Here is a 24,289-nt window from a genome sequence, read left to right on the forward strand (position 1 = left end):
GTGAATATGGTTTTTGTTCCACAGGCTGCAGGATTGTAGTTCTTCTTGCTTCTGCTGTCTGCCCTCTGGTGGATGAGGCTAAGAGGCTTGTGTATGTTTCCTGATGGGAGGGACTGGTGGTGGGTAGAGCTGACTGTTGCTCTGGTGGGCAGAGCTCAGTAAAACTTTAATCTGCTTGAGTGCTGATGGGTGGGGCTGGGTTCCCTCCCTGTTGGTTGTTTGGCCTGAGGCAACCCAAGACTGGAGCCTACCTGGGCTCTTTGGTGGGGCCAATGACAGACTCTGGGAGGGCTCACACCAAGAAGCACCCCCCAGAACCTCCACCGCCAGTGTCCTTGTCCCCATGGTGAGCCCCAGCCACCCCCCACCTCCGCAGGAGACCCTCCAACACTAGCAGGTAGGTCTGGCTCAGCCTCCCCTGGGGTCACTGCTCCTTTTCCGGGATCCCGATGTGCACACTACTTTGTGTGTGCCCTCCAAGAGTGGAGTCTCTGTTTCCCCCAGTCCTGTCAAAGTCCTGCAATCAAATCCCACTAGGCTTCAAAGTCTGATTCTCTAAGAATTCCTCCTCCCATTGCCAGACCCCCAGGTTGGGAAGCCTGATGTGGGGCTAAGAACCTTCACTCCAGCGGGTGGACTTCTGTGTTCTCCAGTCTGTGTATCACTGAACCAGCAGTTATGGGATTTGATTTTACTGTGATTGTGCTCCTCCTACTGTCTCATTGTGGCTTCTCCTTTGTCTTTGGATGTGGGGTACCCTTTCTGGTGAGCTCCAGTGTCCTCCTGTCGATGACTGTCCAGCAGCTAGCCGTGACTCTGGCATTCTCACAAGAGGGAGTGAGAGCATGTCGTTCTACTCCGCCATCTTGGTTCCTTCCTCTGGTGATGCGTTAAACAGTGTCAGTACAAAGATACTCTCCCCAAGTATTTTTATTTCCAGGAGATGTTTCCTGTCTTGGCTGCAAAGCACTGTATCATGCAGGCCTATGCTGAGTACAACCAGTCTATCCTTTTTTCATCCTTTGTGCTTAGTCTAGTTTCACTTGCTCATAGAGTACCACATGTGGAGGTACTGCACTGGGCTCTTCACATGAGAGTTCCTAGTGCAAAATGACTGCACCAGCACCTCAGCTTAGACACTGCTGATGACTCTCTGTCTCTCTCTCCAATTCTGAATGATAACTTTGCTGGGTAGAGTATTTTTGATTGGAAGTTTTCTTCTTTCAGCACTTTGAAGATACTGTGCCACTCCCTTCTAGCCTACCAATCCTGCTGAGAAATCTGCTGTAGTCTTCTGGGCATTCCCTTATACCTAACAAGTTGTTTTTCTCTTGCTGCTTTTGAGATTCTCTCCTTGTCTTTAACTTTTGACGTTTAAATTATAATGTCTCTTTTGGGTTTATTTTATTTGGAACACTCTGGGCTTCCTGGAACTGGATGTCCATTTTCTTTCCCAGAGTAGTGAAGTTTTCAGCCATTGTTTCTTGAAATAAGTTTTCTGCTCCTTTCTATCTTCTTTTTCTGTGACCTCTATGATCTGAATGTTAACGTGTTTGATGTTGTCCCACAGCTCCTTAAGCTATCTTCACTGGGTTTTATTCTTTTTTTTTTTTTTTTTGGCTGGGGGGTGAGTTCCACTGCCTTGTCTTTGAGTTGACTGATGCTTTCTTCTGCTTCATCTAGTCTGCTGTTGAACCCCTGTAGTGTATTTTTCAGTTCAGTAACTGTATTCTTCAGCTCTGTGCCTTCTGTGGTACTTTTTTATATTTTCTCTTTGTTGAATTTCTCATTGTGTTCATCCATTCTTCTCCCTAGTTTTATGAGTATCTTTATGACCATTACCTTGAACGCTTTTTCAGGTAAATACCTTAGCTCTATTTCATTGAGGTCTCCCCCGCCCCCCACCACACACTGAGGTTTTATCTGTTCTTTCATTTGGAACATATTTCTGTTTCTTCATCTTGCTTAACTCTTTGTGTTGGTTTCCATACTGTAGATGAAACCACCACCTCTCCCAGTCTTGAAGGAGTGGCCTCATGCAGGAGGTGAACATTGTCTTTCAACTCTGTCCCAGCTCTTGGTCATCTCTCAAACCTTTGTGCTTGTCGCAGCAGCCTATTATATTTTTAATAGCTCACACTGACCAGGTGATCAGTAGTATTCCCTGGATGGCAGCTGCACGTATCAGGGGTCTAGATGAGTGTATAAGCTCTTTCCTAAGAGATACTGGAGCAAGGCAGAGGGAGAGTGCAAAGACAGCATCCACAGCCTACATTCCTTGAGAGTAGTTTTGTAGTCCAGTAGATGTGTGCCAAACCTGGAGCCTGCCCCTCAGGCCATAGCTCCAGTACAAATAAAGAGGATTCCTCCACAGAAAGGCTGGGGGATGTTCCTCAGTCTGCTGTGTGCACAGTGCCCTAGGGGTGGCAGCCTTCCAAGAACCAGCTATCCGATTGCCACAGTCCCAGGGGACACCGAAATTCAAGCTCCCCTGATCACCTGAGCCACCAATCAAGGGGCATCCCTGGAGTGGCAGCTGCAAAAACTAGTGCACCAGACATAAAAACCAGGGCACCAGCTGCATGTAAAGCTCCCCTCCAGGAAACATGTGCTCTGGAGCACAGCAGAGGGAGAGTGCAAAGTTAGTGCCTACCCTCTGAGGTCTCTAGAAAGGATTACAGTCAGTCCCTAGATGCATGTTTAATTAGAAGTCTACCTCTCAGACTGCAGCCATGATGACTGGTTAATAAGGCTCCTTCACAGATATACCAAGGTTCTGGCTCTGTTGCCTCTTGCTGAGCCCTAGGGGTGATTGCTGTTTAAGAACGCTTTTCTCCATTGGTTATAGTCCTGTAGGACCCACAAGCATAAGCCCCACTGGCTCTCAGGAGTCAGGCTATGTAGTGGTGTCCCCTGGCAGCAGACAGTGGTTTGGGCTCCTTGTGGGGTGATATTGATTATTACAGCTCCTTGGGACCAAGAATTCAAACTCCCCTAGCCTCCAGAACCAGGCAGTCAAGAGGCCTTCCCTGGGCAGCAGCCACAAAGATTGGGGCACCAAACACATGCGAAAGCTCCCTTCCAGGAGATACTGGTGCTCTGGAACATGGCAAAAGGAGAGTGTGAAGATGGTGCCCACAAGTCTCAGTCCTGGAGAGTGCTCCAGCAGGCTTCTAGATTTGTGTGTTAAATTAGATATCTGCCCTCAGGCTGATGCTTTAATATAAGCAGGTGAGCCTCCTTTACTTTAAGTCTGGGTATGATCAGCTGTCTCTGAGTTGGGCCCTGGGACGTAAGCTGTAAGCCCCATTGGTTTTCCAAGTTAGATGTTTGAGGGACTCATCTCTCAGATACAGGTCCCAATGTGGAGTTTGAACCCTTTGCTCCTTGGGGAGAAGCTCCAGGTTTTGAGTTTTCTCCCAATTGTTGGTCACCTCACTGGGGGCAGGGTTTATGTCCCAGTCCCTCCTACTTGCTTTGATGTGGTTTTCTTCTTGTTTGCCTAATGTGTGGTTGTCACTCAGGCAGCCTTTAGGATTTTTTAAGAAGAAATTGTTCCATATGTAGATGTAGACTCAGCGTATGTGTGGGAGGAGGTGAATTCAGGATTTTCCTGTATCATCATCTTAAACTGGAACCCCAAATCTTGTGTTTATTGACATTTTTTTACCAAGAGGCTCCAGGTTTCACCAAATGCTTAGAGAACCTGGAAGGCTACCAACCACTGAAGAAGGATTTAAGGTAAAAGCAGTCCTCTTGGTCAGGCAAATATGTCCAAAGCCAGTTACTGCTCCTCCTGCTACGGCCAAGTACACCAAAGTCTTGCCAAACACATCTTTTTGTCTGACCAGGTGACGCTAGGAGGTATGAACTGAGAAGATAAAAGAATAAGGCTCTGAAGGATCCAGCATGACAATGTTGTTCACAAACACACAAAGGGTAGGGAAAATGTAAAAATGCCCCCTTGACGTGGACAACTGGAAGTCCTTTTCTTTAAATTATTGTGATAAAATATACATAACATTTTAACTATTTTAAGTGTACAATTCCGTGGCATTAAGTACATTCATATTGTTGTACTACCACCACTATCCATCTTTAAAACTTTTTCATCATCCCAAACTAAACTCTGTACCCATTAAACAATAATTCCCCATTATCCCTTTCTCCCCGTCACTGGTAACCACTATTCTACTTTGTTTCTATGAATTTGACTACACTAGTTTAGTGGAATCATACAGTATTTGTCCCTTTGTATCTGGCTACTGTCACTTTAATGTTTTCAAGATTCATCCATGTTGTAGCATGTATAAGAATTTCATTCCTTTTTAAGGCTGAATAATATTCCAGTATAAGTATATATCACATTTGTTTATGCATCCATCTGTCACTGGGCATGTGGGTTGTTTCCATCTTTTGGCTATCATGAATAATGCTAGTATGAACATGTTTGTATAGTATCTGTTCAAGTTCCTGCTTTCATTCTTTTGAGTATATGCCCAGAAGTGGAATTGCTAAATCATATGGTCATTCTTTGTTTAATTTTTGAGGAACTGCCATACTGTTCTTTACAGCAGCTATATCCTTTTACATTCTCACCATCAGTGCACCAAAGTTCCAATTTTCCCACATCTTCAATGCTTGTTATTTTCTGGGTTTTTGATAGTAGACGTCCTAGTGAACGTGAAGTGGTATCTCACTGTGGTTTTGATTTGCATTTCCATAATTACTAGTGATGTTGAACATACTTTCATGTGTGTATTGCCCATTCATACATCTTCTTTAGTGAAATGTCTATTCAAGGCCTTGTGTTTGAGTTGTACTTCTTGATATATTCTGAATATTAATCCTTTATCAGATTTATGATTTGCAAATATTTTCTCCCATTCTGTAGGTTGCCTTTTCACTCTTTTGGTAGTGTCCATTGATGAAGAAGAGCTTTTAATTATGATGATGTCCAGCTTATCTAATTTTTTCTTGTGGCCTGTGCTTTTAGTGTCATAGTCAAGAAATGATTGCCAAATCCGATAACGTGAAGCTCTTCCCCTCTGTTTTCTTCAAACAGTTTTAACACTTACATTTAAGTCTTTGATCCATTTTGAGACAATTTTTATATGGTGTAAAGTAAGGATCCAGCCTAATTCTTTTGCATGTGGATATTGTTTTGCCAGAACCATTTGTTAAAAAGACTGTCCTTTCCCCATTAAAAGATCTTGGCATACTTCATCTGACTATATATGCAAGTTTGTTTCTAGGCTCTCTATTCTATTCCATTGGTCCACATATCTGTCTGCATGCTAGAACTACACTGTTTTGACTACTCTGAATTTATAGTAAGTTTTAAAATCATGAAGTTTAAGACCTCCAACTTTTTTTTTTCAAGATTGTTTCAGCTATGTGTCTTTAATTTCTTTTTATAGTTTTCCATGTACAAGTCTTTTGCCTCTTTGGTTTATTCCTAGGTATTTTATTCTTAGTGCTATCATAAATGGAATTGTTTTCTTAATTTCCTTTTCAGATTGTTCATCATTCATTTATAGAAGTGCAGTTGATTTTTATATGCTGATTTTGTATCCTTCAACTTTGAGTTCATTCATTGGGATTTTAAGGGTTTTTAATGTATCTCTGTGAACGGTGATAATTTTGCTTCTTCTCCTTTCCAACTTGGATGGCTTTTTTCTTTTTTTCTTGGCTAACTGCTCTGAACTTCTAATACTATGTCCAAGAATGCTGAACACTGCATTCTTGTTCCTCATCTTAGGGCAGAAGTTTTTAGTCTTCACTATTGAGGATGATGTTAGTTGTGGGTTTTTCATATATGGTCTTTATTGTTTTGAGGTAGCAGTAGTTTCTTTCTACTCCTAGTTTTTTTAGTGTTTTTATCATGAAAGGATGTTGAATTTTGTCTTGTTCCTCATCTTAGGGGAGAAGTTTTTAGTCTTCACTATTGAGGATGATGTTAGTTGTGGGTTTTTCATATATGGTCTTTATTATTTTGAGGTAGCAGTAGTTTCTTTCTACTCCTAGTTTTTTTAGTGTTTTTATCATGAAAGGATGTTGAATTTTGTCAAGTGCTTTTTCTGCATCCGTTGCGATGATCATGTGTTTTTTCCCTTCATTATGCTAATGTGGTATATTATAGTGATTTTCATATGTTGACACATCCTTACATTCCAAAAATAAATCCTACCTCTTCCTGGTGTTTATTCCTTTTATTATGCTGCTAAATTTGGTTTGCTAGTATTTTGTTCAGGATTTCATCATCAATAATCAGAAGAGATATTATTCTTTAGTTTTCATTTCTTATAGCAGCTTTGTCTGGCTTTGGTATCAGGGTATTGCTGGCCTCATAGAATGAGTTAGGGAGTGTTTGTTAGTGTTCCCTCCCCTTCAAATTTCAGGAAGAGGAGTTTGAGAAAAATTGGTTTAAATTATTTTTTTAAATATTGGGTAGAACTCACCAGTGAGGCTTTCTGGTACAGGGCTTTTCTTTGTTGGGAGGTCTTTGATTACTGATTCAATCTCCTTACCACTCATAGGTCTAGTCATATTTTTATTTCTTCATGATTCAGTCTTGGTGGGTTGTATGTTCCTATGAAATTGTCCGTTACATCTAGGTTATCCAATTTATTGGTGTATAGTTGTTCATAGTACTCTCATTTAATATTTTTTAAATTTCTATAAAATCAGTAGTAATGTTGACACTTTCATTTCAGATTTTAATAATTTGAATGCTCTATTTTGTTCATAGTCAATGTAGCTAAAGTTGTCTATTTTGTAGATCTTTAGGGAGAACTAATTTTTGGTTTCCCTGATTTTTCTCTACTGTTTCTCTATTCCTTATCTCCACTCTATCATTTCCTTTCTTCTACTAGCTTTGGGTTTAGTTTGCCCTTCTTATTTCAGTTCCTTAAGGGCTAAAGTTAGGTACTTTGAGATCTTTCTCTTTAATTTTTTATTTTATATTGGAGTATAGTTGATTGATTTACAATGTTGTGTTAGTTTCAGGTATACGGAAAGTGATTCAGTTATACATATACCCATTCTTTTCCACATTCTTTTCCCATAGGTTATTACAGAATACTGATAGAGTTCCCTGTGCTATACAGAAGGTCCTTGTTGGTTATCTATTTTAAATATAGCAGTGTGTACATGTCAATCCCAAACTCCCAATCTATCCCTCCCCCACCCCACCCTTCCCCCCTGGTAACCATAGGTTCATTTTCTAGGTCTGTGAGTCTGTTTCTGTTTAGTAAATAAGTTCATTTGTATCATTTTTAAAGATTCCTCATATAAACAATATCATATGATATTTGTCTTTCTCTGATTTATTCACTTAGTATGATGGATGATCTCCAAATGACATTATTGCTGCAAATGGCATTACTGCTTCTTTTTAATGCTGCAAATGAAATTATTTCCTTCTTTTTAATGCTTGTTTGAGTAATATTGCTGCACATGACATTATTTCCTTGTATACTGTATTGCTATAAACTTGATCACGTTTGTGATCAATTTAAGAAAACTGAAATCATATCAAGCATCTTTTTTGAAACAATGCTATGAGATTAGAAATCAATTACAGAAAAAACACAAACACATGAAGGCTAAACAATATGCTACTAAACAACCAATGGATCACTGAAGAAATCAAAGAGGAAATCAAAAAATACCTAGAGACAAATGACAACAAAAAAAACCCCTGACAATCCAAAACCCATGGAATGTGGCAAAAGCAGTTCTAAGAGGGAATTTTACAGCAATACAATCCCACCTCAGGAAACAAGAAACATCTCATATAAACAACCTAACCTTACACCTAAAGCAACTAGAGAAAGAGGAACAAACAAAACCCAAAGTTAGCAGAAGGAAAGAAATTCATAAACATCAGAGCAGAAATAAATGAAATAGAGATGATCAGTGAAACTAAAAGCTGGTTCTTTGAGAAGATGAACAAAATTGATGATAAACCTTTAGCCAGACTGACCAAGAAAAAGAGGGAGAGGCCTCAAATCAATAAAATTAGAAATGAAAAAGGAGAAGCTACAACAGACACCACAGAAATCCAAAGGATCATAAGAGTACTATAAGCAACTCTATGCCATTAAAATGCACAACGTAGAAGAAATGGACAAATTCTTAGAAAGGCACACTCTCCCAAGACTGAACCAAGAAGAAATAGAAAAGATGATCAGACCAATCACAAGTGCTGAAATTGAAAGGGTGATTTAAAAACTTCCACGAAACAAAAGTCCAAGACCAGACTGCTTCACAGGTGAATTCTATCAAACATTTAGAGAAGAGTTAACACCTGTCCTTCTGGAACTATTCCAAAAAATCACAGAGGAAGGAATACTCCCACACTCATTCTATGAGGTCACCAGCATACCAAAACGAGACAAAGATACCACAAAAGAAAGAAAATTACAGGCCGGTATCACTGATGAACATAGATGCAAAAAAACTCACCAAAATACTAGCAATCTGAATCCAACAATAAAGGATCGTACACCGCGACCAATCAGTGTGATACACCACATCAACAAATTGAATAAGAAAACCATGTGATCATCTCAATAGATGCAGAAAAAGCTTCTGATAAAATTCAACACCCATTCATGATTAAAACTCTCCAGAAAGTGGGCATGGAGGGAACCTACCTCATATGACCACATATGACAAACCCACAGCTAACACCATATTCAGTGGTCAACAACTGAAAGCATTTCCTGTAAGGTTAGGAAGAAGACAAGGGTGTCCTGTCTTGCCACTTTAATTCAACATAATCCTGAAGTCCTAGCTGTGGCAATCAGAGAAGAAAAAGAAAAGGAATCCAAATGGGAAAAGAAGTAAAAATGTCACTATTTGCAGATGACAGGATACTATATATAGAAAATCCTAAAGATGCTACCAGAAAACTATTGGAGCTCATCAATGAATTTGGTAAAGTTGCAGGATACAAAATTCATACACAGAAATCTCTTGCATTCCTATACACTAACAATGAAAGATCAGAATGAGAAATAAGGAAACAATCCCATTTTCCATCTCATCAAAAAGAGTAAAATACTTACTTAGGAATAAACCTACCTAAGGAGACCAAAGACCAGTACTCTGAAAACTGTAAGATGCTGATGAAGGAAATCAAAGATGACACAGACAGGTGGAAAGATATACCATGTTCTTGGATTGAAAGAATCAATATCGACAAAATGACTCTACTACCCAAGGCAATCTACAGATTCAGTGCAATCCCTATCAAATTACCAATGGCATTCTTCACAGAACTAGTGCAATCCCTATCAAATTACCGATGGCATTCTTCATAGAACTAGAACAAAAAATCTTAAAATTTGTATGGAGACACAAAAGACCCCAAATAGGCAAAGCAATCTTCAGAAAGAACAACGGAGCTGGAGGAATCAGGCTTCCTGTCTTCAGATCATACCAGAAAGTTAGTCATTGAAACAGTATGGTACTGGCACAAAAACAGAAATACAGATCACGGAACAGGAAAGAAAGCCCAGAGATAAACCCACGCATCTATGGTCAATTAATTAGACGATGTAGAAAAGATAGTCTCTTCAATAAGTTGTGCTGGGAAAACTGGACAGCTACATGTAAAAGAATGAAATTAGAAGATTTTCTAACACTATACACAAAAATAAACGGAAAGACTTAAATGTAAGACCAGACACCATAAAACCCTTAGAGGAAAACACAGGCAGAACAGTCTGACATAAATCACAGTGGTATCTTTTTCTATCTGTCTCCTAGAGTAATCGAAATAAAAACAAAAATAAACAAATGGGACCTAATTAAACTCAAAAACTTTTGTACAGCAAAGGAAACCATAAACAAAATGAAAAGAGAACCCACATAATGGGAGAAAATATTTGCAAACAATGCAACCCACAGGGATTAATCTCCAAAGCACACAAACAGATCATGGGGCTCAATATTAAAAAAAACAAACAACCCAATCAAACGATGGGCAGAAGACCTAATTAGACATTTCTCCAAAGAACGCATACAGATGGCCAACAGGCACATGAAAGGATGCTCAACATCACTAATCACTAGAGAAACGCAAATCAAAAACTACAATGAGATATCACCTCACACCAGCAGAATGGCCATCATCAAAAAGTATAGAAACAATAAATGCTGGAGAGGGTGTGGAGAAAAGGGAACCCTCCTGCACTGTTGGTGGGAATGTAAATTGGTACAAGCACTATAGAGAACAGTATGTGGGTTTCTTAAAAAACTAAAAATAGCACTACCATATTATCCTGCAATCCCACTCCTGGGCATATATCTGGAGAAAACTGCAATTCAAAAACATACATGCACCCCAATATTCATTGCAGCACTACTTACAATAGCCAAGACATGGAAGCAACCTAAATGTCCATCAACAGAGGAATGGATAAAGAAGACGTGGTACATATATACAATGGAATATTATTCGGACGTTAAAAAGAAAGAAAGAATGTCATTTGCAGCAACATGTATGGACCTGGAGATTATCATACTAGGTGAAGTAAATCAGAGAAAGACAAATATCATATGATATTGATTATATGAGGAATCTTTAAAAATGATACAAATGAACTTACTTACTAAACAGAAACAGACTCACAGACTTAGAAAACGAACCTATGGTTACCAGGGGGGAAGGGTGGGGTGGGGGAGGGATAGATTGGGAGTTTGGGATTGACATGTACACACTGCTATATTTAAAATAGATAACCAACAAGGACCTTCTGTATAGCACAGGAAACTCTACTCAATATTCTGTAATAACCTATGGGAAAAGAATGTGAAAAAGAATGGGTATATGTATAACTGAATCACTTTCTGTATACCCGAAACTAACACAACATTGTAAATCAACTATACTCCAATATAAAATAATTTTTTTTAATTAAACTATTTAAAAATAGATAAACAAGAAGGACCTACTGTATAGCCCAGGGAACTATATTCAATATCTTGTAATAACCTATAATGGAAAAGAATATGAAAAATTATATATATATACATATATGAATCACTTTGCTGTATACCAGAAACACAACATTGTAAGTCAACTATACTTCAATTTTTAAAATACATTAAAAATAATAGATAGATTGCCAATCTATGCCTTTTGATTGGAGAGGCTTGTGTTTTCCATTTACATTTAAAGTAATTACTGATAAGGAAGGACTTACTTTTCCCACTGTTATTTGTCTTAGGTGTCTTATAGCTTCCCCCATTCATTACCTTCATTACTGCCTTCTTTAGTGTTTAGCTGATGTTTTGGTTTTGGGTTTTTCTGAGTATAGTCTGTAGATATTTAATTTGTCATTGCTCTTGGAATTACATATAACATTCTAAAGGTATAACAATCTAGTTTTAATTTATAGCAACTTAACTTCAACCACACACACAAACTCTATTCCTATAGAGCTCTGTCCCGTTTCCTATATGTTAATAATATAAAAGTTACATCTTTATACATTGCATATCCACTTACAGATATATAATTATTTTTAATGCATTTTGTCATTTAAATCCTGTAGAGAATAAAAAGTGGAGTTACATACCAAAAGCATAATACTAATTTTTATATTTGCTCATGTTTTTACATTTGCTCATGTATTTACATTTGCTGGCAATCTTTATATCTTATGGCTTGGAGTTACTGTCTTGCATCCTTTCATTTTAACCGGAGGGTCTCTCATGTTTCTTATAGTCAGGTATAGTGGTAATTAATAAACTCCCTCTCATCTTATCTGCAAATATCTTAAGTTCACCCTCATTTCTGAACGACAGTTTCACTGGATATAGAATTCTAGGTACATAGTTTATTTTTTTCTTTTCAGCACTTTAAAGATATAATTCTCCTACCACCTTCTGGCCTGCAAGGGTTCTGCTGAGAAATCATCTGCTAATCTTTTTGAGGATCCCTTGTACCTGATGAGTCTATCTTGTTGATTTCAAGATTCTTTGTGTTTATTTGTAAGACAATTTCATTATACTGTATCTCAGTGTGGTTCCCTTTGAGTTTATTCTACGTGGAATTTGTTGAGCTTTTCGGATTTTTAGATTTGTATCTTGTATCAAATTTGGGAAATGTTTGGCAATTATTTCTTCAAATGATCTTGCTGCACCTTTCTCTCTCCCTCCGTCTTCTGGGACTCCTGCATGTGTATATGTTGGTCCCACTGTCATGTCTTTTCTTTCAGCTCATTAGACTCAATAATTTTAATTGTCCTGTTTTCATTTCAGGTTTGCTAATTGTTTCTTCTGTGTCCTCAAACCTGCTGTTGAACTCTGCTAGTGAAATTTTCAATTCAGATATTGTATTTTTTAGCTCCACAATTTGTTTAGTTTCTTTTTATAATTACTAACTCTTTGTTAATATCATTTTTTCTGATTTCCTTTAGTTCTTTATTCATGTTTTTCTTTAGATCTTTTAACATGTTTATGATGGTTGTTTTAAAGTCTTTGTTTAATACATTTGATGCCCTGCTTCTTTAGGGCTGGTTCTGCCACTTCACTTTCTTCCTTGAATGGGCCATGATTTCCTGTTTCTTTGAAGTGCTTATGATTTATTCTTGGAAATTGGGCATTGAAAAAAACAGACATCTCTCCCAGTCTTTGAATATACTTTCTCTGTGCCTGTGCACACCTTCACTGCTTAACTGGGTGTTCTCTGAACCTCGGGATCAGCCTGAGATGAAAGCTTAAGGTCTTCTCAGATCTTTCCTGAGCATATGTCTTGCCTGGGCCTGCTTGTGACTTTCAGAATTCCCCTTTATATATGGCTGCTTTTGAATGTCTTAATTTCCAAGATGGTCTCACCCCAGGTTGTCCCCAGAGCCTTAGGTGGTCTATTGTATGCCTCCATCTGTAATCTCCTGCCCCAAGTGTCTGTAGTCCCCTTGCAGCTTTCACAAGTAGCGGCTGCCACTTGATACATGAGTTAGATGAGACAGAGACCAGTCCTTCAGGTAGCCCTCTGACAGACAGGATAGAACATTACATACTGCAAATAGGATCTCCTCCGCTCCCTACAGATGGTGGGAGGAAAATGGGCTACTGCTGCCTCTAGACCAAAACTGCCATGCTATATACCCTGAGAAAAACCATAATTCAAAAACATACATGTACCACAGTGTTCACTGCAGCACTGTTTACGATAGCTAGGACATGGAAGCAACCTAAATGTCCATCAACAGATGACTGGATAAAGATGATGTGGCACATATATACAATGGAATATTACTCAGCCATAAAAAAAGAAGGAAACTGAGTTAGTTATTTGTAGTGAGGTGGATGGAGCTAGAGTCTGTCATGCAGAGTTAGTCAGAAAGAGAAAAACAAATACCATATGCTAATGCATATATATGGAATCTAAAAAAATGGTACTGATGAACCTAGGGGCAGGAATAAAGACACAGACATAGAGAACAGACTTGAGGACATGGCAGGGTGGGGGGGGGCGGAGGGGAAGCTAGGACAAAGTGGGAGAGTAGCATTGACATATATACGCTAACTAATGTAAAATCGATAGCTATTGGGAAGCAGCTACATAGCAAAGGAAGATCAGCTCGGTGCTTTGAGACGACCTTGAGGGGTGGGGTAGGGAGGGTGGGAGGGAGGCTCAAGAAGGAGGGGATATGGGGACATATGTATGCATATGGCTGATTCGCTCTGTTGTATAGCAGAAACTAACACAACATTGTAAAGCAATTATACTCCAATAAAGATGGGGGGCAGTTTTCTTTATTGGGCACTTGCTAGGTTGCTGTAGACCTTTGACTTTTTCAGAATTCCTATAAGATTAGTTCAGCCAGTTTCCAGTTGCTTTTTGATATTTCTGTGTGTGAATGAGGACTTAGAGCTACCTAGTCTGCCATTTTGCTGATGTCTTTTGACCACAACTGGGAATTCTTGAAGGAGTGATATGTCTCCGGGAGTCCTATTTCTTCCACTCTCATTTGTTTCTCTACTCATTGCTGGTTTGACTTAAGTGCCAATTGCCACACTGAAACTGCCCTTCACAGGGTCACCAGTGCAGCCTATAAGTCAGGTTCCGTTGGGTACTGCCAATTCTTACTCTATCTTGTTTGTTCTTTTTGACACATTTTGATACTACTGACCCTTTTTCCTTTCTGGAAACTCCTTTGTTGGTCTCTGTGAATACATTTTCTAAGTTCTTTTTTTTCTCCTTTCCTGCAGTTTAATTCCTTTTTTTCTCCTCTTCCTGCAGTGTCCCTCAGGGTTCTGCCCTAAGCCTTTTCATCTCATGCTCTCCCTCCCCTTGGGTTATACTACCTATGACTCCTAGCCACCACTGGTCTACTGATGACTTTCAAATGGACAGTGTTCAGCACAGCTCTCTTTTAAGTCACAGATCTATGAACATATATATTTGGATATTTCACAAACATCTCATACAAAACATCTTCAAAACAAATTCTTACCTTTATGTTCAGTCCATAAACCCGAGACTCATCTTAGCTCCCTCCCTGTCTTTTATCCCTGTCAAGGCACCACTGAAGCCATGCGAATCATACTTTCATAGAATCTCCTCTCCATTTCCATTGCCCAGTGCCTTCATTCTGATCAGCAAAATTTGTTACCTAGATTACTTTCTCCGGTCTATTCACTTTCCAATTCAATTACCGTACTGCTGACAGAATAATCTTTTTAAAGAGTAACTCTGATCGTGACACTCCCACTTAAAACCCTTTCTAGGTGCCTCCCCTCCCCCACCCCAACAAAGTGGCATTCATAAGAAAATCCAAACTCCTCAGACAGCAAACTCCTCAGACAGCAAACTCCTCAGACAGACAGCAAACTCCTCAGACAGCAAACTCCTCAGACAGCAAACTCCTCAGACAGCAAACTCCTCAGACAGCAAACTCCTCAGACAGACAGCAAACTCCTCAGACAGACAGCAAACTCCTCAGACAGACAGCAAACTCCTCAGACAGACAGCAAACTCCTCAGACAGACAGCAAACTCCTCAGACAGCAAACTCCTCAGACAGCAAACTCCTCAGACAGACAGCAAACTCCTCAGACAGCAAACTCCTCAGACAGCAAACTCCTCAGACAGACAGCAAACTCCTCAGACAGCAAACTCCTCAGACAGCAAACTCCTCAGACAGACAGCAAACTCCTCAGACAGACAGCAAACTCCTCAGACAGACAGCAAACTCCTCAGACAGCAAACTCCTCAGACAGACAGCAAACTCCTCAGACAGCAAACTCCTCAGACAGACAGCAAACTCCTCAGACAGACAGCAAACTCCTCAGACAGACAGCAAACTCCTCAGACAGCAAACTCCTCAGACAGACAGCAAACTCCTCAGACAGCAAACTCCTCAGACAGACAGACAGCAAACTCCTCAGACAGACAGCAAACTCCTCAGACAGCAAACTCCTCAGACAGATAGCAAACTCCTCAGACAGACAGCAAACTCCTCAGACAGCAAACTCCTCAGACAGACAGCAAACTCCTCAGACAGACAGCAAACTCCTCAGACAGCAAACTCCTCAGACAGACAGCAAACTCCTCAGACAGCAAACTCCTCAGACAGACAGCAAACTCCTCAGACAGCAAACTCCTCAGACAGACAGCAAACTCCTCAGACAGCAAACTCCTCAGACAGACAGCAAACTCCTCAGACAGCAAACTCCTCAGACAGACAGCAAACTCCTCAGACAGACAGCAAACTCCTCAGACAGACAGCAAACTCCTCAGACAGCAAACTCCTCAGACAGACAGCAAACTCCTCAGACAGACAGCAAACTCCTCAGACAGACAGCAAACTCCTCAGACAGACAGCAAACTCCTCAGACAGACAGCAAACTCCTCAGACAGCAAACTCCTCAGACAGCAAACTCCTCAGACAGCAAACTCCTCAGACAGACAGCAAACTCCTCAGACAGCAAACTCCTCAGACAGCAAACTCCTCAGACAGACAGCAAACTCCTCAGACAGCAAACTCCTCAGACAGCAAACTCCTCAGACAGACAGCAAACTCCTCAGACAGACAGCAAACTCCTCAGACAGCAAACTCCTCAGACAGACAGCAAACTCCTCAGACAGACAGCAAACTCCTCAGACAGCAAACTCCTCAGACAGATAGCAAACTCCTCAGACAGACAGCAAACTCCTCAGACAGCAAACTCCTCAGACAGACAGCAAACTCCTCAGACAGACAGCAAACTCCTCAGACAGCAAACTCCTCAGACAGCAAACTCCTCAGACAGACAGCAAACTCCTCAGACAGACAGCAAACTCCTCAGACAGACAGCAAACTCCTCAGACAGACAGCAAACTCCTCAGACAGACAGCAAACTCCTCAGACAGCAAACTCCTCAGACAGCAAACTCCTCAGACAGAGAGCAAACTCCTCAGACAGACAGCAAACTCCTCAGACAGACAGCAAACTCCTCAGACAGCAAACTCCTCAGACAGCAAACTCCTCAGACAGACAGCAAACTCCTCAGACAGACAGCAAACTCCTCAGACAGCAAACTCCTCAGACAGACGGCAAACTCCTCAGACAGACAGCAAACTCCTCAGACAGCAAACTCCTCAGACAGCAAACTCCTCAGACAGACGGCAAACTCCTCAGACAGACAGCAAACTCCTCAGACAGCAAACTCCTCAGACAGACAGCAAACTCCTCAGACAGACAGCAAACTCCTCAGACAGCAAACTCCTCAGACAGCAAACTCCTCAGACAGCAAACTCCTCAGACAGAGAGCAAACTCCTCAGACAGACAGCAAACTCCTCAGACAGACAGCAAACTCCTCAGACAGACAGCAAACTCCTCAGACAGCAAACTCCTCAGACAGCAAACTCCTCAGACAGCAAACTCCTCAGACAGCAAACTCCTCAGACAGACAGCAAACTCCTCAGACAGACAGCAAACTCCTCAGACAGCAAACTCCTCAGACAGACAGCAAACTCCTCAGACAGCAAACTCCTCAGACAGCAAACTCCTCAGACAGACAGCAAACTCCTCAGACAGACAGCAAACTCCTCAGACAGACAGCAAACTCCTCAGACAGCAAACTCCTCAGACAGCAAACTCCTCAGACAGCAAACTCCTCAGACAGCTTACAATACGTCTCATGATCTGGCACATGTTTCACAGCCACAGTTATAATTCTACCTCTCATATAATTCTCCTGCAAACATTCCGGGGCTGTTTTTGCCATCATTCTTTCACATACGCTTTTATGGAACACATTCCCTACCCAAGACAGGTGCCTCATAAATGTATGTTGGATTAAAAGAAGAATGTTGAATTATTACATGAAGCCAGGTTGTTAGAACTGAGAAGGTGGTCTTAGTTCTACTTAGACTAAAACCAGCATGGTTTTCAAAGACTTCAAAGAGGTAGGAAGATGAAGGAATAGATCTTTGAATGACACTCTTCCAAAAGGATTTTCTTGTCAGAAACTATTATCATTTTCATTCTTACAGGAGTGGAATATGGAGGTTTGGTGGGCATCTATAGTTTGAATCACATCCCAACAATATATCACCAATGCAAAAATATTAAAAGGGGGGCTTCCCTGGTGGTGCAGTGGTTGAGAGTCCGCCTGCCAGTGCAGGGGACACGGGTTCGAGCCCTGGTCCGGGAAGATGCCACATGCCGCGAAGCAGCTAAGCCCGTGCGCCACAACTAATGAGGCTGCGCTCTAGAGCCCGCAAGCCACAACTACTGAGCCCGCGTGCCTAGAGCCCATGCTCCGCAATGAGAAGCCACCGCCATGAGAAGCCTGTGCACCACAATGAAGAGTAGCCCCAGCTCGCCGCAACTAGAGAAAGCCTGAGCACAGCAACGAAGACCCAACGCAGCCAAAAATAAAATAAATTTATAAAAAATTATATTAAAAGGATTTTGAGATCAAGCAGTTCCCTGTAATTTGTAATGCCTCAAGCCTTGCTACTCTTTAAAGTGTGGTCCGTGGACCAATAACATTGGCGTTCCCTGAGAGCTTTTAGAAATTCAGCATGGATGAATTAAGATGGGTGAACAGAGTGAAAAATTCAACAAAGTGATGATAGAAAATATTAAAAAGTACCAAATAGAAGTCAGAGCTGAAGGAGGAACACATTAACTGAAAATTGTTTAGGTGTTCAACAACAGACTACATGAAGCAAACAAAGGCTCAGTGAATTAGAAGTCAGGGCAGTGGAACTCACCTAATCAGAGAAGGAAAAAAAGTGATGCTAGATTAAAGGGCTTGCATTACATAGGTCCCAGAAGGAAAAGAAAGTGAGAAAGGGGCAGAAATCCTGCTTGAAGAAATACTGAAAGATTCCCTAACCTGGGGAAGGAACTAGACACCCAGCTCCAGGAAGCCCATAGGGCTCCAAATAAGATGAACACAAAGAGATCATAAATAATCCCACATGTATACGGTCAAAAAGAATGAAATCTTGCCATTTGCGACAACATGAACGGACCTCAAGGGCATTACGCTAAGTTAGAGAAGTCATACAGAGAGAGACAAATACCATATGATCTCTCTTATATGTGGAATATTTTTTTTTTTTTAAAAAAAAGCAAGCTCGTAGATACAGAGAACAGATTGGTGTTGCCAGAGGCGCGGGTGGGGTGTGGAAATAATGGGTGAAGGGCTCAAAGACTAAAAAAATAAATTAAATGTTACACAAAACAGGATTGCTGCTTATAATTTTAAGGGTCAACAGCTCCCCTGTGGACCCCTAGGAGTCCAGATACTTCCACGTTTAAGAGCCCTTGCTCTATAAAGTGACCTCCGAGGGATGTCTGTCCCTTTACCCTACTCAAATAGCAGATGTTTCGTATTTTACAGACACCATCGTTGGTGGCGGGTTTCGCCACGATGGTCTGGCTCTGCCAGCCCTGGGGAGAGCTTAACCATCTCCACGAGCATGGACTAACTATACACACCTAAGTCTACCTTTGTTCAGCCACCCTTGGTTTATCCTGGAGAAAATGAAACCAAAGAAAGGAAAGAAATCATGGACTTGGTTTCTTGGACGAATTTTGCAAGAAAACAATAAACCAAATTACCCTCTGGACTGAAGGAGGGAAGGAAGAGGGGCTTATTTAGAGGTGTTCAACTCTAAAGCCTACCACCACATTCCTAGTCCATTATGCCAAGATTAACCTTCCATATGGTTACTCTGGGAGGGGGCTGACATCTCTGACTGGCTCTATACTGCCATTAGCCATTTGCTAGCAGAATACTCACAGACCACAGCAAAGCTAACCCTCCCACTATGGACTAAGCAAAAATGTGCTGGTGGATATCCTTTAAGTTGGTGTAAAGAGGGGCAAGATAAGTGATCTCAGGGCCTCAAACAAGCCCCCGCACAAGGATCTTTTGCCCCACGCAGCCTGGGCATTGCAGCCTGTCCTGTGACTTGGCTAACGTGTATGTCACCTGTTTCTGCTTCCCAGTGCAACGGGCCTTGCGTCGGGCCTCGCCTCGCCGTGCAGCACAGACAAGTCTTCTGCCAGACCCGGGATGGCATCACCTTACCATCAGAGCAGTGCAGCGCCCTTCCGAGGTAAGAGAGAGCCACGGACTGCCTTTTCCCAGGCCCTGTGTCAATAGCACGGAAAGACGGTGGTAAGTAAACGTTTCTCCTCCAACCTTCCATGGTCCCAGCGGTCACCTCCATTCTCCCCAGGTCACTGGCCTCAGAGGTAGATGGCTCAGCGGTGGCCTCGTGCTTACTGAATGGGCCAGGCTGGGCTTTCCCATTTGGGAGATGGAGAGAGAATGCAGAGGATGCTGTTCCTCTGAGGAGGCCTGATGGCACAAGAGACTCGTGCTGGCTACAGGGTGGGCAGGAGGTCAGGTCCACAAAGTGGGCACCAGACCCCAAGGGCTCCACCAGCCTCTCACTCTTGTCCACCTCCCTCTAGAAGTTATGCTGAGACCCCTGTCCCCAGGTCTCAGCCTACCACTCCTATCCAGCCCCCAGCCCCTGTCATCCTTCCTTCCCTCGGGGAGAGGGCTCATCACCCCCCCCCCCCCGGCTAAGGTCCCCGCCCCTGAGAGCGGCTCTGCCGTCCCCCACCCCGGTAGAGCTCATTCTCAGGTCATCCAGTGACACGGACATTGTAGAGATGAGCAGACAGAGGCCCAGTGAGAGGAAGGGGTCTTCTGAGACCCTACAGCCATTCAGTAACAGAGCAGAGATCAGAACCCAGGGCTGGCAGCGCTGGGAGTTCTGAGAACTGGGAGTTCTCAGGGATACCTGAGATTTTGGGGTTTCCAGCACTGTTTTCACATCAGCTCCCCTAATTCATCCCCCAGAGAGGCAGACCCTAATCCTGCCACCCTCCTACCACAGGCCCGTGAGCACCCAGAACTGCTGGTCCGAAGCCTGCAGCGTACACTGGAGGGTCAGCCTGTGGACCCTGTGCACGGCGACCTGCGGCAACTACGGCTTCCAGTCCCGGCGCGTGGAGTGCGTGCACGCCCGCACCAACAAGGCAGTGCCCGAGCACCTGTGCTCCTGGGGGCCCCGGCCCACCAACTGGCAGCGCTGCAACATCACCCCGTGTGAAAACAGTACGTTCCAACCCCACAGAGCCTTCTGCAGATTCCCCACGAGGCGTCAGGTGCAGCGGGCAGTCCCCGGAACTCAGCCTGAGCATAGGGCAGTGGACCAGCTTTCCCAAGGATCCTGAGCTAGGGCTGGAGCTGTTTCTTTTCAGAGGGTGCATGGGTGCATGCAGGCGAGCAAAGGTGCATGCGAGGATATGTGTCCAGGCCACAAGAGATGGCTGGGTGTGGCCCAAGGGCTCCATCCTGGCCCCTGAGACAGCCAGTGTCTCAGGAAAAAAAGTGATGCTAGATTAAAGGGCTTGCATTACATAGGTCCCAGAAGGAAAAGAAAGTGAGAAAGGGGCAGAAATCCTGCTTGAAGAAATACTGAAAGATCCTTTCAGTATCTTTCACCCAGCAAGTGCTGGGTGAAATCAGCCTCCAGCTCACCTACGGGAGTCTGGCTGGTACCCAGAGGGGACAACTAAACCATGGCTCCTGGGGAGAAAGCACTGTTTGCGCCCAAGCAGCGCACAGAGCACCTCCCGCTCAGCCAACCCCGCACCCATCACGGCTCTGCGCCTCACAGAGCGAGGGCCCGCCGACCCTCCCCCTTCGCAGCCCCGTGGGCGCCCGCCGGCCTGTGCAGGAGCCGCACCTGGGATCCGATGCTCATTCACCCCCTCCTCCCTCAAGTCTGGGCCCCTCCTCCTTAGCCCAGCACCAGCACTTGTATCCCCACTGGGTGAGGATCTATTTTTCTCTTCCTCTGGACCCAAAACAAATTGGAGGTGCTTCTCCACAGGGAAGGAGACAAAGCATGAAGCAAAGAAAAGGGAATTTTTAAATGTTGCTGTGCCGTTTCCCCCGCAAACAGGGCCACACTGAGCCTCAGAGTCCCCACGCTGAGCACGTGCCATGTAGGCCAACAGGGCCAGTCCTTTTTCTACACGGGGTGGGATTGTATATGTCCTCTCGTGTGATGCTGACCCATCTCTGTCAGCTCCCCATGCTCAGGACCACCGTTCCACGAAAGTAGTTCAGACTTACTATATTAACCACAGGTGTCCACGGCCCGAATCCACGTCAGCCTGGGCCAATACCGAACTAGGACGCCACGGCGCTCTGGTAGGCACGGTGGGGGGAAGGGGTAGAGAGGCTCGGGAGAGAGGACGAGCAATGAAGCTTCACGGGGGGAAGGAAGGCTCGCGTTACAGGGGGTGAAGCCACCAGGCAGGTCCTCACTTGCACACCACCCCGACGTGGAGCAGAATTTAGTCCTTCTGGGAAGCAGCTCAAGGAGGAAAAGCATCAATCAGTCAGACACTCAAACGCCATGGGAAAAGGCCCCCCCGCCCAGGAGGTGAGGCGGTCCTGAGCGCCTTCAGGAAGGAAGGGGGCTATCGGTATTCGGCCCCCAGTCGCAGCCTGAGCTGCCCCCATGGTTGGCAGCCTGGGGAGCAAGTGGCCGAGCTCCACCGGAGCAAGGCCAGCCCAGAGGCCTCCAGCACGGGTGTCTGGTGCCCAAGGCAGACCCCAGGAGGCACCCGGTGGCCACGGCTGTTACCGAGCCTCCGTTTCACCTCTCCTTTCTGTCCCCTTTCCCAGTGGAGTGCAGAGATACCACCAGGTACTGTGAGAAGGTGAAACAGCTGAAACTCTGCCAACTCAGCCAGTTCAAATCTCGCTGCTGTGGGACTTGCGGCAAAGCGTGAAGACAGGACGCGGGGAGAACGCTACCCTGGCAGCACGGAGGACTCACGCAACCACCTTGGACAGAACTTAAGCTTTCTTCGTTTTATTTATTTATTTCCCCCTCTCCACCCTCCACCACACACACCCTCGTCAACCTCCTCCCTTGCCCTTCCCCCTCCCCAGACATGAGGACCCCAGCATGTCTTCTCTCTCAGTTAGCTGGAGGACAGAACGAGGGGGCAGGACAAGGACGGAGGTCTAACGGAGGTTGCAGAGCACACCGGGCCAGACAGAAAGAGCTCCCTGGGAGAGCCAGCTCCCTCCCCAACCTGGGTCCCAGGGAGACCTAGGAAGAGGCCAGCGCAGCCCCCCGGGGCCAGCAGGGAGCCAGAGCCACGGTAGACGGAGAGAGAGGCAGAAGGGGAGGATGCCAGAGGGTTTGTGAAGCATCGGTACTGACTCCGGACAGCCAACAGCATCTCTCCTGGCAGGAGACGGTTAAGGCAGGGGAGGGAGGACACCATCCATGCTGAGAACCCAGCCCAGGACTCAGCTCTTCCAGTGGGGGGCACAGAGCAATGAGAACTCAAACCCCGGTGGAGGTAAAGGGGAGCCAATCCAAGTAGGCCTAAAGCGCACAGCGATGCAGAAAACGAAGTGGGGAAGGAAGGGACAGAAGCACAAAGAAGCCTGTGCGAGTTCCTGAGAGGGGGAGCGAAGGGGACAGGGGAGCGAGCGGGCAGCCACACGAGGCTCTGAACCACGAGCCCGAGTGCCTGGTGTACCAGTGCAGGCTCAGGGGAGTCTGCGGTGCTCAGCTCTGCTGCCCCCAGGAAGGCACAGCCCTGGGGCCCGGGCCCCTCCCTGCAGCGGAGAGGGGTCCCCGAGCGAGCCGCTCAGTGAACTTCTGCCCGTGCCTCCCTGGCAGAGCTGGTGAGACAGCGGCGGGGCCTAGCTGCGCAGTCAGGCCACCCCTGGCGTCTCCGAACCAAGCATCCCCCAGCCCGGAACGAACTGCTGACCTGGGCCAGGGTGTTTCGCTCATGAGTAGGCTGGGTTTCCTGCCTATATGGTTTTTACTGCTCCACCTGAGGGCCAAGGACTGGGGTCAGCTGGCCAAAAACCAACCCATTATTCAAGTTGCCAGGGTATCCATCAGATGAGAGCGACCAGGGCACCCGTGGAACCCCAGGCCAAGTTGCCAGGGTATCCATCAGATGAGAGCAACCAGGGCACCTGTGGAACCCCAGGCTTGCGTGGGCCCCTCCCGGGGCACGGTGACGGCTGCCCTGTATTCAGACAACAGGCCGGGGCGGGGCGATGGGGCGCAGAGGCAAAGCCAAAGGATAACTAAAGCTTCCCAGATGCTCCTCAAAGGCTTTTCAACCCATTCCCTCCACACAGTGAAATACTATGAACTCTACCAGAATTAAAATACATTGGTTTTGCTAACTCAGTGGGCAAGGCGGCATACGCACTCCAGGAATGCCCGTCAGCTACAGTAACATGGCTGCAGCAAAGTGGCAAAACTGAAAATCTGCGACATCGTGGCTCACTGTCAATGAAAGTGCTCACTCAGCGGAGCGGTTTGGGGGCGAGTGATTTTGGCCTGCGCCCCCCAATCCCAGTGGCCACCATTTAGTAGCAGCTGGGGCAGAGCAGGGTGGCCGGAGTCACTCACCCCTCAGCCGAACCGCCCCCTCACATACAGACTCGCAAAACGTCACACACCTCGGGGCCACCACTGACATCAGGGCTGCATTTTCTAGCCAGCCTGGAAGTACAAGTTAGTGGGGGAGACATTACGCTTTGTGTTCTCCCCAGGTGAGCTATGGACAGTTAAGGTGGTTCTTTCTTCCTCACCACAATAATGGGCTCTAAGAAATCATGTTCCTAAAAATCAGTGTAATGTTTATTTAAAATAAAAGAGAATGTTTTCTATGTATATCTTTTGTGAATATTTATTAGGATTTCCTGTATAAAAAAGTGCAATATTAATAATTGTACATTGTCTTCCAGAAAA

General features: G+C 44.4%; 1 protein-coding gene across 2 annotated transcripts in view; it reads left to right on the forward strand.

Moving 5' to 3' along the window:
• ADAMTSL1 (ADAMTS like 1) overlaps nt 1-23,454 on the forward strand; it is a 1,031,718-nt gene extending 1,008,264 nt beyond the window's left edge. For both annotated transcript variants that reach the window (XM_060155110.1, XM_060155111.1), the window contains 3 exons: nt 19,473-19,582; nt 20,375-20,595; nt 22,180-23,454. In XM_060155110.1, the coding sequence (XP_060011093.1) occupies nt 19,473-19,582; nt 20,375-20,595; nt 22,180-22,286 (438 nt within the window). In that variant the 3' untranslated portion in view covers nt 22,287-23,454. The remainder of the gene's footprint in view (nt 1-19,472; nt 19,583-20,374; nt 20,596-22,179) is intronic.
• Nucleotides 23,455-24,289: the final 835 nt, after the last annotated feature.

Source organism: Lagenorhynchus albirostris, chromosome 7 (assembly GCF_949774975.1).
Source record: "Lagenorhynchus albirostris chromosome 7, mLagAlb1.1, whole genome shotgun sequence".
In the NCBI taxonomy this organism is placed as follows: Eukaryota; Metazoa; Chordata; class Mammalia; order Artiodactyla; family Delphinidae; genus Lagenorhynchus; species Lagenorhynchus albirostris.